The following is a 16,983-nucleotide window of genomic DNA, read 5'->3' as shown; positions in this document are numbered from 1 at the left end:
CATAAATTCAAAGAATTTACATAACTGAAGCACTTTTACAGGAAAAAGCTAACATCCATCAATGTTTTCTTAAAACATACCCCAAAGCAGTAATGCTATATTTATCCTGACTCCCTTCTAGCAGAAGTTTAGATAAGAAAAAGAAAACCCCAGAAATCTGAAAACAGTAAAATCTGCTCCCCCAAATAAAAGCTTGCCAGGAACAGCAGAACTACTTCACCAAACTTTATGATTAACTAGGTTAATACCGAACTGTTATATACGTGTGTGTGTGTATATATATATATATATATATATATATATATATATATATATATATATTTTCAAGGATCTGTGTGTGTGTGTGTGTGTGTGTGTATATATATATATATATATATATATGTTCAAGGATCTACAATTCTTCCATTACCTGAAGGATTTCAGACTCGTCTAAAATACTTTTTAAAAAACACAATAAATCTCAACTGCAAAGTTAAGAGGAAGTCAAAACTCAGAAGTTAAGCTGCTTACAATTCAACCTTTTACTTCAGTCAAAAGAGCTATCTCCTATGAAAACGGAATTCAAGTTTCTATTCTTGTGCGGCATATGAAATAAATTCAGACCTAAACATCTTTAAGGTGGCAAAATTATTTTATTCATATTTCATATGCAAATCTCATTACACAATTAAATGGCCTATCCAATTATTCAGGCCAGTAATGTGTGATTATGAAACCAAAATTAAGTTAAATAGAAAACCATTTTCCTGACTTAAATATTTTGGTTGCTAGATAAGTGACCAAATGTCAAGTGATGCTGACAAAAGATATCAGTTCAAACAAACCAAGAGTTGAGCAGCACTCAGCGTCTTTGCCTCCAGGTAAACCTAGGCGGGTTTAGCAGCCCAGACTCAAATTCCTGTGACTCCACCCCGACCTGAGGCCAAAAACTGCGCTACTCCGCCGCCAATCCTCACAACTCAGCCTGGACCCCTTCCGGAAGGGCCGGCACGGCCCCGCCCACAACACCGCGACCCCCTGGCCCAGCCGTCCTCCGCGGAGGGGCGGAGCCGAAGCTCACCTCGGCCAGACCCTGGGGCTCGCGGCCTCCCCCGATCAGCCATCGCAGCATGCGGACGGCGACGGCGTCTCGCCCGGGCCAGGCCCTGGCCGGCCGGACTAGGCCGGCCTCAGCGCACCGCAGACGCGAATACCAGCCCCAGATCTGCCCACCGGTCGTAAGCGTGTAGGGGGCTGGACTGTGTTCCCTGTCCAGCCACGGAAGCTTGGTTTCGGGAGCCACGCAGAGGGCTGGAGTGGCAGCCCACCTCTCGAGGCGCGCGGCTCCGAGTGAGCACGCGCGGGGCACCGCCCATCAAAGCAGGAGCGGGGGAGGGGGGAGCGGCCCCTAGTGGCCATGTGCGGCGCAAGCACCGCCGCCCCGCCAGCCTTCGTGCTTCAGGCGTAGTGCGCGCCCCAGGTTCGAAGGTTTTTAGATCCTTCGCTGGTAGCAGATGGGGACCAGGAACCCTCCTCAGTCCCTCCCTAGTTTCCCAAAAGCTGGCTGGAGAAGAAGGTGTATTGCAGTAGACAGCATCTGAATAAAGCTGGTGGCATGTCTGCAGACCAGAATAAACCTGGCCAACATTTACTGTATTAGAGTCCCAAGGCTTTACATAAATCTTCATAGTAACCCCATAGCTCCTATTTATAGACAAAGAAACGGAAGCTCTGAAATATTAGGTAATTTGTCTAAAGATAACAGGAAATAGCCGTGGAATTGGAACCCAGTCTTCAAGCTCCAAAGCTAGTTACAGTGAATGTTATTTGAAAAGTAGAAGCCCTTCATAGTTTCTTTTCATGCTAGGGGCTGAACCCAGGGCGTTGTGCATACTAGGCAACCATTCTACCACTGAGCTACATTTGCAGGCCCAAATACTTTGACTTTTAAATTTTCACAGCCAGTCAAAGGTCTGTGGTTCTCCACGCTAGCTGCATTTCAGAATTACCCAAGTAGCTGTTGAAGAATGTAGGTTGATTTACAAAAACAGTCTCTGTGGTTGGAAGATAGGAATCAAAATTTAGGACAAGTCTGTTGGGTGATTCTGATGAGCAACAAGGTTTGAGAATCACCTGTGTAGGGACTACTTACACAATATTCACCCATATATATTTGTAAATAAATTCCTGTAGGGAACATGTGCAAATGTCCCATCCAATTCATTAGTTCAGCAAACATGTATTGGGCGTAGATATATTATAGAGGCAAAAATGAAACACGGAAAATCACTGCTCTCTAGGATAAGGCAGAAGGTGCTAGGCACTGTAACAGAGAGCCACACATGCTACTTTAAGGTATATGGCTGTTAAGTGCTGCCCGTATTGGTCACGTTTTCATCACTATGACCAAAATGCCTGTCATACACAACTTTTAAGTGTTTAAGGAAATGATTTATTTGGTTTACAGTTTCATAGGTTTCAGTCCATAGTAGGCTGGCTCCACAGCAGGAACATCATGGCAGAAGGGCGTGGTAGAGCCAAGTTGCTCACTTCATGATGGGTAGGAAGCAGAAACCAGCAGACCAGTGCTAGTGAGAAAGAAACCCTCCAAAGGCACAGCCCCAGTGACTCACTTCCTAATGGCACATTCAGCTTTGAACAGCAACAGGTTAATCCTGTCAAGTCAACAATTAAGCTTAATCATCACACTGCCCAATCAGTCCTTGGAGAACAAGCATCTCCTGTGATTCATGTTGTAGTCAGTTTGAGTGTCTTGCAGGAGAAAGTTGCCTTCTGTGTACTAGCTCAGAACTGCAGTCTGCATGCAGTTGAAGACAAACCAAAAGAGAGACTAACCCCTGGGAAGATAAGACTTACCTTTTGTGAATCAAACTACAGAAGCACAGGGATTTCAGTTCTGAAGAGTACCTTCAAGTGAAGCAACAAGGTTGCCCAAATAAGATAGCCTAAATTTTATCCTGAATTTCCATATTCTTTGAAGGTTTGTTCAGTGTCACAAAACTCAGACCTAAGGATCATTCTACTGGTCTTTTAAAACACTGGCTCAGCGATGAACACTTCCTCCCTTGGTTCCTCTTACCAGAATGTAGAAAGAACTTTATAAGAGTGATGTCAGAGAAGTTGGAGAAGTAGAAGCACCAAGAATTCATCTCTGCACCTAGGGAACAATTACACTGGCAGAAACTGTCTGAAGAAACTCTTTTGGAACTCTGCAGTCTTTAAAACTTACAAGTTTCCAGGAGAAATCTTAGCTGGCACAGAGGCCGGTCACCAGTGTTTCAACCCTCATGAGCTGAAGAAATTTTAAGGAAACTTAAAACTATACTGCCTTTCCCCCCTTGCATTTCTCTCCCTTTGGGGAGGCCCACCGCTTAAAGATTAGGACATGTAAAAGCAACCATATACATGGGGGGATTTAGGAAGTTAATGTACACATCTAGGGAAAGTCACAGATTCAGAACAACCCAGAAGACCTTAAACTCTCATAGTTCAAGCAATCAAAAAAATAGTTGCCATATTGTAAGATTCAAATGTCCAGGTTTCATCAGAAAGAGAGGAAAAAGAAAAATCACAAGACGTACAAGGAAGGAGAAAAGTATGGCCTACTGGAAGGAACAAAAAACAAAATTAATCACAAGAAACCATCCCTGAAGAATCTCCAACATTAGAGTAACTAGACAAAGATTCTATGTCTTAGAGATATACAAAGAACTATGAGAACACATATAGAACAAAATGAGAAAATGAATAGACAATTCTGGAGCAACAAAACATAAAATCACAAAAATTCAAGAGGAGATTTGAGCAGACAGAAGAAAAAACTCAGTGAAAATAAGGTAGTTGAAGACAACAACTGAAATGATTAAGTCTCAGGAACTAAAAAAAGAAAATAAGAATGAAAAAGTTACTGAAGCCTAAGGGTCCTATAGAAGGCCATTAAGTAAATCAACATACGAATTTTAAGAGTCTCTGAAGGAAAAGAGAGGGACAAAATAAAATTTGAAGAAATAATGGCTGAAAATTCCCAAATTGGATAATAGATATAAATCTATAATCCAAAAAGCTCAATGAACTTCAAATAGAATAAAATTAAGGACATCCACATTGAGACAACACTTTGTTGAAGATAATGACTACACTTGAAGCTTAAAAGCAGCAAGAGAAAAGTAACTCATCCCATAGAAGCAATCTCATCAGAAACTTTAGAGGCCAAGACAGGTGTGGCCATGATCCAATTATATGCTGTCCACAAGAGACTCACTTTAGATCCAGAGACACAAATAAATCAAAAGTAAAGGAAGAGAGATATTCCATGCACATAGAAACCAAAACAGAGCTGGAGCAGCAGTACTAATATCAGTCAAAATATGTTTTAAATCAAAAAAGTTTACAAGAGAAAAAGACATTATATATTTTTAAAAGGTTCATTAAAGCAAAAGGATACAATAATAATAAACATTTACACACAATAATAGACCTTCAAAATACATGAAGTAAAAAGTTAGTTTTACAATAGTTGCAGACTTCAGTACTCCACTTTCAATAATGGATAGGACAAGACAGAAGAGAAATAAGGAAAGAAAGAATTTGAGCAATACAATAAACTAATTAGACCTAACAAACATATACAGCACACTCTACCACACAGCAGAATAGACATTCTTCTCAAGTACGGATAGGACATTCTCTTAGATAGACTGTTAGGCCAAAAAACAATTCTAGATAGATTTAAGTATAAATGTATCATTCAAAGTATCTTCTCCAACCACAACAGGATGAAGACAGGAAACAGTAACAGAAGAAAAACTGGAAAATTAACAAATATGTTGAAATTTAATAAAACACTCAATCAATGTGTCAAAATAGCAGAAGAGAAATTATAAAATATACAGACATGAAATGAAATCACAACATACCAAAACCCTAACTTAACCCTAATTCAGTAGAAGCAGTATTCAAAGGAAGATTTGTAGTATAAATGTCTACATTAAAAAAGAAGATATAGGGCCGGGGATTTAGCTCAGTGGTTTCACCACCTGCTGCGCAAGTGCAAGGACCCAAGTTTGATCCCCAGTACCAAAAAAAAAAAAAAAAAAAGAAGGTATAAAACCAATAGCCTAACTTTATACCCCCAAGGAACTATAAAGAGAAGAGCAAACTAAACCCAAAGGTAATGGAAGGAAATGAGCCACAGAAATTAACCAAAGAGACAATAGAAAAAAACAGAGAAAATAAATGAAATCGAAGTTTGGACCTCTAAAGAGATGAACAAAATTGATAAACCTTGAGCTAGACTGATAAGGAAAAACAAAAAGTGCACATAACTAAAATGAAAAAAATGGAGTTGAGGACATTACCACTGAGATAAAAGTGTGGTGATAATATGAAAAATGATTTACAAATTTAAAAACCTAGAAGGAATGGACAAATTCCTTGAATCACAAAAATTACTTGACTCAATAAGAAATGGAAAATAGGCAGCAGGGTCATCTTCCGCAGGAGGACTGGCTCTGCAGGTGCAACCGGCACCAGTGCCCTCGCCCGGGCAGCCGCATGGCGCAGCGACCTCTGGGCCCCTTGATGCTGGAGCTGGATGGCCGTGGCCCTGCTTGGCTCAGTGCTCTTCATCCTCTGGAAAGCCTACTTCGGGAGTGGACAGGAGCGGTGCTAGGACCGCGGGAAGGCCTGGTGGGGTGCAGAGCCCGTCTGCCTCCCTCAGTGGGAAAGTGGGATGAGTGTGAGCCAGAGGAGGATGAGGAAGAGGAAGAACCGGCTCTGGAGGAGCTGGAGCAACGTGAGATGCTGGTGCTGGGGCTGGATGGCTCTGGGAAAAGCACTCCTGCATTTCCTGTCAGGGAAGACACTGCTGGAAGGCCACGTCCCCACCTGGGCCTTCAACTCCGTGTGGCTGCCCACCAAAGACTTCGAGGTGGGCCTCCTAGAAATTGGTGGCAGCCAGAACTTGGGCTTCTACTGCAAGGAGTTTGTGAATGAGGTGGATGTACTTCATGGTGTTCCTGGTGGGCTCAGCTGACCAGCTGTGGCTGCCCTGGGCCAGACAGGAGCTGCACAAGCTGCTACACAAGGATCCTGACCTGCCTGTCATCATAGTGGCCAACAAGCAGGACCTCAGCGAGGCCATGAGTGTGGTAGAGCTGCAGCAGGAGCTGGGCCTGCAGGCTGAAGAGAGCCAGCAGGAGGTTTTTCTCTTGGCAGCCAGCATCACCCCTGCAAGATCTGGCTTTGAAGAACCTGGCACCGTGCACATCAGAAAACTACTCTTGGAGCTTCTCTCTCCTAGGCTGCGGCTGCCTACTCTCTGCCTAGCCCTGGTGACCACAGTTCCACTGCCTTCTGCTTTATCACCAGCCTGGGCCCAGGGCAGGAGCCACATGGTAGCACTTCCCTTCTGCTCTCCTTGCCTTCTCAAGGGCAAGGCTGAGAACCATACAGAAGCCTTCCTAGTGAGGTGGCCATGAGGCTGAAGCAGGCAGGTGGGGAGGTAGCTCCTTCCAGGCTAGAGTGTAGATCCAGCTTTCCCTTCTCTCACCTGCACAGTGACATGCTCAATGGGCTGAATCATCCCCTCCCTGCACATCTCAGTGGTTGAAGAACCAATAGAGGTCATAAGTACACCTAGAGGCTTCAGGTCTCCTTTCTACTCTTCATGACTTCATGCCCTTTTCAGGTGGGCAGGTTCTTGGTGGTATGAAGTGAGCCCTTGCCTCCCAGTCCTGAGTTGTCCTCCAGACCCTGCTCTGCCTAACTGGCTTATGGCCTTGTTTAGTCTCTGCCTCTTTGGCCCCAGGGCCATCACTTTTAAAGGAGGTGGTTTCCATATTTTTTTCTAACTGCCAGCTATGGAGATACACAGTGCCAGGGTGAACCTGGAGACCTTAGCAAGGAACTTGCCAAACACCTCCAGCTTTTAAGGCCTGGCCTGCCCACATCTCTGGAATATAGCCTAAGTGTAGTTCATCCACCAAAAGAAAGGGTGAAGGCTGGGTTTTCCCCTGATCTGGAGGTGGACTGCTACTCTTGTACTAACTGTGCCAATGCCCATGTTCACATAAGTCTGGGGAAGGAAGGAGCCCAAGTCTCTGGGAATAAGACTGTCAGCTAGAGCTCGGAGTTGGACTCAGAACTATGTTTTATTTGTTTATTTATTTATTTACTTATTTATCAAAAGAACAAGGCAAAGTTCTAGGTTCTGTTTCTAGGTGCTGTAGTCAAAACACCAGGTGATTATCATAGAAAATTTGGAACTTTGAGGAAAACAGCTAGAATCATGAATAATATTGAGATAACCCACAGATGTTAATGGAGTCAAAGCTGTAGTGGCCCTAGGGGACCTTTGAGACTGTAATTAAGATCAGTACTTCACAATGATTCACATGAACTTAAAACTCTGCCTCTTGGTCCCAAATGTTGGAGACACATAAACCCTTTCTAGGTAGGTAACAAATGACTCTGGGAGAGATTTCTGTCATGTAAATCCAGGTAAAAAATAATTTCATCATGAGCTGGTCATGGTGGCCCACACCTATAACCCCAGCTACTCAGGAGGCAGAGGCAGGATTGAAAGTTTAAGGCCACCCTGAGCTACTTAGACCCTTCCTCAAAATTTTAAAAGGGTGCAGGACATGGTGGCACACACCTGTAAACCCAGCACTCAGGAAGTTGAAGCTTGAAGACTGCAGCAAGTTCAAGGACAGCTTGGGCTACATAGTAACTTACATAACAAGCTCGAGGCCAGCCATAGTAAGACTTTGTCTCAAAAAGACAAATAAATAAAAATTTAAATAAATAAAAGAGGGGGTATGGCTCAATGGCCATAGGTTTAATCTCCAGTACCACCACCACAAAAAAATCATGTGAATCCAAAGGACAGGAATAGCACATGAGCCAATAGTGTGGCCATGGGCACATCAGCCTCCCTGGTCCATTTATTCCTCAGCAAAAACAAAGTTGGACTGAACTTACAGGGTTCTCTCCAGTGCACATTCCATGATTCTGCATGGTGATCAGCCACTTTTTAAAATTGTCTCTGTGGATTAAAAACTCCAAGGCCAACTGGGTATTACCATTCTGCAGCTCCAAGTAGACAGCCAGCAAGATGTCCTCAGGGGGCACCTCCTTTGGGCGAATCATGGAAGCCGCCTGATGCAGACACTTCCGGGCTTTGTCGTACTCACTCCGAAGGCAGTACGTGCTGGCGAGGTTGAACAGCATCACAGTTCTGGCCGAGTTGGCCTTGCAGATCATCAAAAGGAATCAGCTGCTGCCAACAGTGAAAACGCACTCCGAAGTGAGAAAGAAGCCAGTGTTCCAGCCCGTTCACCTGATCCAGCCCATCCAGATGCCAGCGTTCACCTCTGTGCAGAGAAAGTGCTGTTTTGCTTTTGGAAAACTGTTGCCCAAGACCCAGCACAGTATTTACTGACCTTGTTAGTTATATCACAGCAAATGAATAAAAGACACATGGGTGAAGGGAAAAAATACTCCATCGAAAGTCTGCACAGCAGAATGAAACAATGTGAGGATAGAATTTCACATATAGAAGATAAGATTGCAAGAAGTGAAGAGGAAAAGAAAAATTGCTTTAAAATTGTAAGGGAACATGAGAAATCAATCCAGCAGCTGCTAGATGATGCAAAGAAGAATAACATAAGACTGATTGGAGTCAATGAAGAAACAGGAGAGAGTGCAGATGACATAAAAAAGCTGTTCACAGAAGTGATGGCAGAAAACTTCCCAAGGAGGGGAAAAGAACTTGACATACAGATAAGTGAGGCATATAGGACTCCAGCTAGCCTTAATCAAAAAAAATCTACACATAGGCATATAATAGTTAGGATTCCAGAAATCCAACAGAAGAACAAAATTCTACAAGCAGTGAGAGAAAAGAAACAAATCACATACAAAGGAAAGCCCATCACAATCACAGCAGACTTCTCAACACAAACCCTCAAGGCAAGAAGAGCTTGGAGTGATGTATTTCAAGCCCTAAAGGAAAACAGCCTCCAACCCAGATTGATGTACCCTGCAAAACTATCTTTCAAAATGGATGGAGAAATAAGATATTTTCATGATAAAGATCACCTCAGGAACTTCATGAATACCAAACGGGCACTCCAAAAAATTTTAGACAATACCCTAGGAAAAGACAATGAGGATCACAACCCTGGGAAACCCAGCAGAATGAATCCATTGGGCATGACAAATCAACGCAAAGGGGCAGAATCCAACAAAAAGAAAAAGTCATGACAAGGCTTTTAAAACTTTTAACTTCATCTCCCTAATGAGTGTATAACTCAATCTTATTATTGTACTGATTAGTATTTTTCTGATTCTAGAGTTGCACACCATTCCTTGTGCTATACTGGCTATTTATCATCTTCTTATGTCTACATTTTAATTGGGTTGTCCATTAATAAGCTGTAAGAGTTCTTTATATATTCTGGTCATAGGTTATATGCATTGGAAATATGGTCTGTTTAAGGACTACTTTTCATTTTAATGATGTCATTTAAAGTTCTAAATATTGATGGAATCTCATTTATCAATGTTTTTCTTTTATACATCATGTCTTTTGTATCCTAGATAGTTCTTACCTACCCTGAATTCATAAATATTTTCCCTTATAATTTCTTCTTAAAGTTTCATACTTTTAGGCTTTCTTATTTAGGTTCATAGATCCGTTCAAGTTATTTTCATGTGTGGAAAAAAAGGGTTGAGGTTAATTTTTTATATATGGATACCAGGCATTCTAGTGCCATTTGCTGAAAATACTATCTCTTCCTCAGCTCTTGAATTGAGTTTATATTCTACAAAATAATAATGTTAAATAATCTTTCAAAACTCAGTGGACCATATATGTGTGGTTCTATTTCTAGATTCTCTGTTTTATTCCAATGATCTATATGTCTTTCCTTACACCAACACTGCCTTGATTACTGTAGCTTTAGAAGAAGTCTTAAAATTAGGAACTAAACGTCTTCCAACACTGTTTTTGTTTTCAACTTTTCTAGGTCCTTTGTACTCCTACATAACTTTTAAATTTCAATATCCAATTCTTCATTTATAGAAAGTATACACAGACCTGAATTTTTATATATACCTTGTGTTTCCTAATCCTGCTAAATTCAAGTACAAGTTCTAGGGGCTCCTAGAGATTTCTTAGTATTTTCTCTGTAGATGATCATTTCATCTACATATAATGATTTTGCTCTGCCATGCCAATCCTATCCTAGTTGTGTCATTTTATTGCCAGACTATTTTGGTGGGGACTAGGTTTCAAAGTTTAATGGACAGATAAAGAGTAAGCATATCTGCCCTTGTTCCCCACCTTAAGGAGAAAGCATTGTATCTTCTCCATTCATATAAGGTGTGCTCACTGGAAGTATGGAGTACATGTCTTTAATCTATTGAGAAGTTTCTGTTCTACTTCTAGTCTCCTAATAGCTTTTACCATGAACAGCTGTAGAATTTAGTCCAATACTTTTTCTCCAACTAGTGACAGGATCATATGGCTTTTTCCTTTCCTCTGTTAAAATGGTGACTTTTGGGAGTGGATCTTCCAGTGCTGAACCAACACTGCCATCCCTAAAACAAAACCACTTTCTACATCCTGCCAGATCTGACTTCTAATAGTTTGTTTTGTTAAACAAATTTCTATCTATGTTCATACTTTTTTCTTCTATTATCTTTATCCAGTTTAAGGATTAGCACAATGTTGAGTTCCTAAAATGAGGGGAGAAGTGTTCCTTCTTTTTTCTGCTTTAATTGTTTGATATAATTTATCAGTTAAAATGTATATGAGCCTGCTGTTGTCATATAGGTAGGTTTTCAAGCTAGGAATATATTTTCTTTAACAGGTGCTATTCAAACTTTATATTTCCTCCAGAGTTAGTTTCATTAATTAGTCTTCCAAGGTACATCTTAGAAGTTGTCAAATTTATTTCAAAAAAGGTTTTTGTAATATGCTTTCTATATCCTTTTAAATTCTGTAAAATCTGTGGTAATGTCTCCTAGATCTTAATATTGTAATTTAAAAAATGTATAACTGATATTGTGTAACAGGAAGAAAAGGTCTAAAAGAGCAGGGTAATTGGGAGGGGTAGAGGAAGGGAAAAAAGGGAAAGGAAAAGATATGAGAAAGAAAAAAAATGGAAACAAGGTCTTTGCAAATAGGGAAGGGTGGAAGGGGTGAAGGGAGGGCAAGGGAAGGGGAAAAAAATAAGAACCAAGAGACTCATGTAATGGTACAAGATCCCAATGATGAATGTAACTGCATTTTATACCTAAAATGTACCAATAAAGTTAATGGGGAAAAAAAAGAAAAAAAAAAAAGATTGTCTCTGTGTTGACATTTATTAGTATAGGCCAAAGGAGCCTTTTTGTCTGTCAGGGGCCATTGAATAATGAACAGTCACAATGGATTTTTTTTTTTTTTTGCAGTACAGGGGAATCAAACTCAGGACCTTGCACTTGTGAGGCAGGCAGGGCACCACTGAGCTAAATCCCCAGCCCCGAAATGGACTTTTTGAAAGGCACTATCTCATGCAGTTTGCTTTGTAATTGTGTGCCATTGTTTCATTTGATATCTCCCCAGCATGCTTTGGTGCCATACTATGGCCAATGTCAGAAGAGACACGCAATGGGGTAGTGAGTAGGAAACTCCCAAGTCCAGAAGTAAGTGTGATCTTTGGGTTTTTTTTTTTTTTTTTTTGGTACCGGGGATTGAACTCGGGACCTTGAGCTTGTGAGGCAGGCATCGGAACCTCTAAGCTAAATCCCCGGCCCAAGTGTGATCTTTGGAAGCGCTGCGGTTGTGCCCTTGGGCTATCAGGATGGACTATGGTTTGCGATGCCAATTCACTTCCTGCAGTAAGAAGGAACTTTTCTGCTTTTATATTTAATATTTAATGAATAATTTGAGTTTTAAGTAGCCTTTGAAACTTTGCTGGCAGCTTTTCATCACCCTTTGAAAGGGTGAGAAACTTTGCATCTTTGTTCTGTGAACTCTGTTTGTTCTCCAGGGCTCAAAGGCTATCTTTGGAACCAGCACAGATGGTTGGAAAGGGACTCTTCTTTCCTAATTAAGATCTGCCTTTTGTCTAATGAATATTTTGTAATACAATTCTTGAAGTCCCTAGTAGAGGGAGGTAAGAATAAAGAATAAAGAATTCCACTATGTCTTTAAAAAAAAGAAAGGAAAATATCAACAGACCTATAAAAAAGTTTGGAACAGTAATTTTTTAAAAAACCCTCAACAAAGAAAAGTCCTCAATCAGATTACTTTAATGGTAAATCTAAAAACATTTAAATAATTGACACAAATCCTTCTCAAATGCTTCCAAAAACTTGAAGAAGAGGGAACATCTTCTAATTCATTATAGAAGGCCAAGATTATCCTTATACCAAAGGCAGATAAAAATATTACAAGAAAATCACAGGCCAGTATTCCTTATGAATATAAAACGCAAAATACACTCAACAACATGTTAGCGAATCAAACCCAACTATATATTAAAAAGTATTATTCACCCTGGCCAGGTAAGATTTATCCCATGAATGTAAGGGTAGTTCATTATAAGAAAGTCAATCAATATAATATACCACATTAACAGAATGAAGGAAGAAAACCACATGATCATCTCAATTCAATGCTGAAATAGCATTTGAACAAATTCATCACCCTTTCATAACAACAACTACAAAACAAACTCTCAGAAAACTAATGTTAGAGGGAAAATCTCTCAACATTATGAAGGGTATTTATATAAAACCAAGAGATAACATCACATACAATGGTGAAAGACTAAAAGTTTCTCCTAAGATCAGAAACAAGAATGTCCTCTTTGATCATTGCTGTTTAACATGGTGTTGCAACTTCTTGGCTGAGCTACTATACAAAAAGAAATAAGAACCATCCAAATTGAATAGAAAAAAATAAAATTATCTTATTTACAAATGATATGATCCTATATATAGAAAATCCCAAAGAATACACAAGAAACTTAATAGAGCTAATAAATTCAGTTAGGTTTTAGGTTACAAGATCAACACACAAAAAAGCTGTATTTCAATAAACTGGCAATGAACCCAAAAATGAAATTAAGGAAGCAATTCTATTTACAGTATCATCTCAAAGAATACTCAGGAAAAATATTCAATCCAGAGAGTGAAAGATCTGTACCCTGAAAACTATATAACATTGCTGAAAGAATTAAAGAAGACTTAGAAAGAAGGTTCACAGGTTCTCAGGTTCACAAATACTAAGACAACATTGTTGAAATATATCAGTTCTACCCAAAGTAATCTACAGATTCAATGCCATCCTTTCAAAATTACAAAAATGTTTTTTGCAAAAATGGAAAACATTATCTTCAAATTCATACGGAATTACAAAGGATCCCAAATAACCAAAGTAATCTTGAAAAAGAAAAATAAAGTTAGAAGATACACTTCCCAACTTTGAAAATTCAAACGAAGTTATAATAATTCGAATAATATGGCATAGACCAATGGAATAGAGAGCTTAAAAATAAACCTGTGCATACATAGCCAAATGCTTTTGACATGAATGCCAAGGCCATTCAATAGAAGAAAAGACAGTCTTTTTGACAAATGGTGCTGGAAAAACTGAATATCCACAAAGAATGGACTTATACCCTTATCTTATGCCACATACAAATATTAACTTAAAATGGATCAAATACCTAAATTTTAGAGATGAACTGTAAAACTCTTAGAAGAAAATATTGAAGGAAATCTTGATAAAATTGAGTTTGAAAACAATTTAATGGCTATGGCAAAAAAAAATGCACAGGCAACAAAAACAAAAGTAGAAAAACTGAACATCACCAAAATTAGGAGCTTTTGTGAATTAAAAGGTATGATCCAAAAAGCAGAGACAACATACAGAATGGGAGAAAATATTTGCGGATCACTTACCTAATAAGAGATTAATAATGAGAATATATAGATATCACCTACAACTCAAAATAAAGAACCCAGTTCAAAAATGGGCCAAAGATTTAAGTAGACATCTCTCCAGAGCAACTGCCTGAATGGCTAATGAGCCCATGAAACAAAGCTAAACATCACTAGTTACTGGAGAAATGCAAACCACACCATAATGGTATACCACTTCTCATATACTATGTTGGCAGTAAGTTTTAAAAACTAGGAAATAACAAGTATTAGTGGGCATGTGAAGAAATTAGAATCTTTATGTAATTAGAGATTAGAATTAATTAGAATTGATTAGATTCTAATTAGAGATTAGAATCATCATGTATTGTTAGTAAATGTAAAATGGAGCAGCCACCATCAGAGAGTTTGGTAGTTCCTCAAAAAGTTAAATATACAACTACCATATGACCCAGCAATTTCACTTCTGTATCTATCATCCAAAGGAAATGAAATCAAAGTTGAGACTCAAAAAGCGGAAACAATAGAGATGACCACCAACAGATAAATGAACAAATAAAATGTTATATAGGCACATATTTGAATAAATATTTAGCCATAAAAAGAAATGAAATTTTAATATATGCTGTAACATGAATAGATTTTGAAGACATTATGCTAACTGAAATAAGCCAGACACAGAATAAGAAAGATTGCATGATTCCACTTATATGAAGTATTTAGAATAGGTAAACTCATAGAAACAGAAAGTAAAATAGAAGTTACCAGGGGCTGCGGAATGAAAATGAGGAGTTAATTAATGGGTATAAAGTTTATGTTCAGGATGATGAAAAAGTTTGTGTACAGTATAAATAATAGTGATGGTTACACAACATTGCAAATGTATTTAAAGCTGCTGAGTTATATACTTACAAGTGATTAAAATGATTAATATTATGTATATTTCCATAATAAAGAAAAATAATAGAGCAGAATACAAAGTATAGAAATAGAACCACATATACAGTGTTAACTGATATTTTACAAATGTGCAAAGGCAGTGAATGGAAAAAAATAGTCTTTCTAATAAAAGAATGCTAGAGCAATTTGACATCCTTACTAATATAAACAAACTTCAATCTATACTTTACTTCATAGACAAAATTCAAGACAAAAATGTAATACTTAAATCTATAAAAACTTCTGGAATAAAGCATGCAGAAAAATCTTTTGACTTTGGGTTATGCAAAGATTTCTTAGATACTGCCTCAATGACACAACTGATGAAAGAATAAAATTAAGCCATAGACTGGAGAAGATATTTGTGAATTATGTATCTGATAAAGATCTTCGTCCAGAATATATACAGAACTCTAAAAACATAAGGGTCCAGTTCTGCTAAGACAGGCTAAATACATACTATGCTTTCTATCCCATTCAACACAATTATAAAGCCCACATGAAATGGGTGCCACGACTCTTTGAGGACTCTAAAATGATGGATTGGGAAAGAACACTGAGTTTATAATACATACCATCAAGGCAGCATTGTTTTTTCCTCCAGTAACTTCCCCAGACTAAATGCAATACAGCTTACAATCTGGAAGTGAGCACTGTGGTGTAGCTGAGAAAGATGCAGGAGAAACTTCTAGTTGTGGCTGGAGATACTAAAAAAGGAACTCCTAAAGCTCACAGAGAATGGGGGAATCCTCTAGGATCTTTTTCTCTCCTTTTCTCCAGTCCCTATGCCCCAGATTCCAAGATAATCCATAGCAATAGCAGCAATGACAATGGCTACTGACAGGAATCCTCAGGAGCCAGCACTCTAAGGTAAGAAAGATTTTTTCCCCCATTTTTCTATGTTTCCATTTCCACCAGTTAGTATATGACGTGGAGCAGTTGCAGAAATGGGTAGTTTCTGATCAGTACCCAACAAAAGGAGCTCCAAAGAACCAGAAAGGAGCTCCAAAGAACCCCTCAATAGTGGAAAAAAGCAGGAAATATCTCCCCCCAAGAAAGTAGAAAAAAAAAAAAGAGTCCAGGAAAGGCATAGATAGATAGAGATATAGAGGGCTGGCACTAGGAGTTGAACCCAAAAGCCTTACACTGAGTTAAATTCCCAGCCGCCACCACCCCCAACACACACACATACACACACACACGCACACATACACACACACACATGGTTTTGCTATGTCACCAAGTTTTGAGACAGGACTTTGCTACATCATTAAGTTTTCCAGGCTGGGCTCAAACTTACAATTCTGCCTCAGCCTCCCAGAGTGCTATGATTACAGGTGTGTGTCACCATCCCTGGTTTCTCATATTGTTTTACATATAACTTGCAGGCTCACCTCTCTTACCTGTATATGAATGAATCCTAACCTAATTGGTAAATGGAAGGATGACAACTGAACTAACAGAATTTTACCCAGGTTCAAGACTAGTTACTGGGTGGTTATGAACCCAGATAGCACTACAAAGACTAAAACTGAAGTGACATGGGAACCACAGCTCACAGGAGGCAGGTAAGGATTTATGCCTAAGCCTAGCCAAATTAATTGCTTGCTAAAATAAAAACACCAACATTCTCCATAAGACTTAAACTCATTTTGTAGTGTCATATTTCAAAGGTCTAAAAATATAAACTAAAATTTCTTGGCATATGAAGAAACAAAATATGTCTCAACTCACATGGGAAAACACAATCAACAGTCACCAATGGCAAAATTAGACAGCCATTGGAATTAAAATAGCTACTATAAAAATGCTCAAGTGGCAATTATGAGAATTCTAGATACAAGCCTTGCAATGGACTGTATCAGCAAAGAAATAGAACATAGAAAATAGAAGAACCAAATGGAAATTTTAAAACTGAAAATACAATAATCAGAATTTAAAGCTTCCTGGAAGGAAACAATGGAAATGACAAAGGAGTCAGTGAACTTGAATGGAGAAAAATCAATAGAAACCAAAGATGGGATTTTAAAACATTATTAGAATTGATAAACCATCTAGCAAAACTAACAAAAAAAGAAAGACACAAATTGGCAGTATAAGGAATAA

General features: G+C 39.0%; 1 protein-coding gene and 1 pseudogene across 2 annotated transcripts in view; one reads left to right on the top strand and one right to left on the bottom strand.

Moving 5' to 3' along the window:
• Nucleotides 1-1,347, bottom strand: part of Wdr41 (WD repeat domain 41) — a 44,013-nt gene extending 42,666 nt beyond the window's left edge. Inside the window, exon 1 of one of the 2 annotated variants that reach the window (XM_013067600.3) lies at nt 1,061-1,347. In XM_013067600.3, coding sequence (XP_012923054.1) covers nt 1,061-1,111 — 51 coding nt within the window. In that variant the 5' untranslated portion in view covers nt 1,112-1,347. The remainder of the gene's footprint in view (nt 1-1,060) is intronic. The other variant, XM_004870184.3, reaches the window with a different exon arrangement.
• A 4,206-nt stretch (nt 1,348-5,553) lies between these two features.
• On the top strand, nt 5,554-6,586 carry LOC101701009 (ADP-ribosylation factor-like protein 10 pseudogene; annotated as a pseudogene).
• The last annotated feature ends 10,397 nt before the right edge of the window (nt 6,587-16,983 follow it).

Source organism: Heterocephalus glaber, unplaced genomic scaffold (genome assembly GCF_053883595.1).
Source record: "Heterocephalus glaber isolate CG9 unplaced genomic scaffold, H.glaber_assembly_v1.0 deba00001757, whole genome shotgun sequence".
NCBI lineage: Eukaryota > Metazoa > Chordata > Mammalia > Rodentia > Bathyergidae > Heterocephalus > Heterocephalus glaber.
This window is presented reverse-complemented; position numbering and strand designations above follow the sequence as displayed.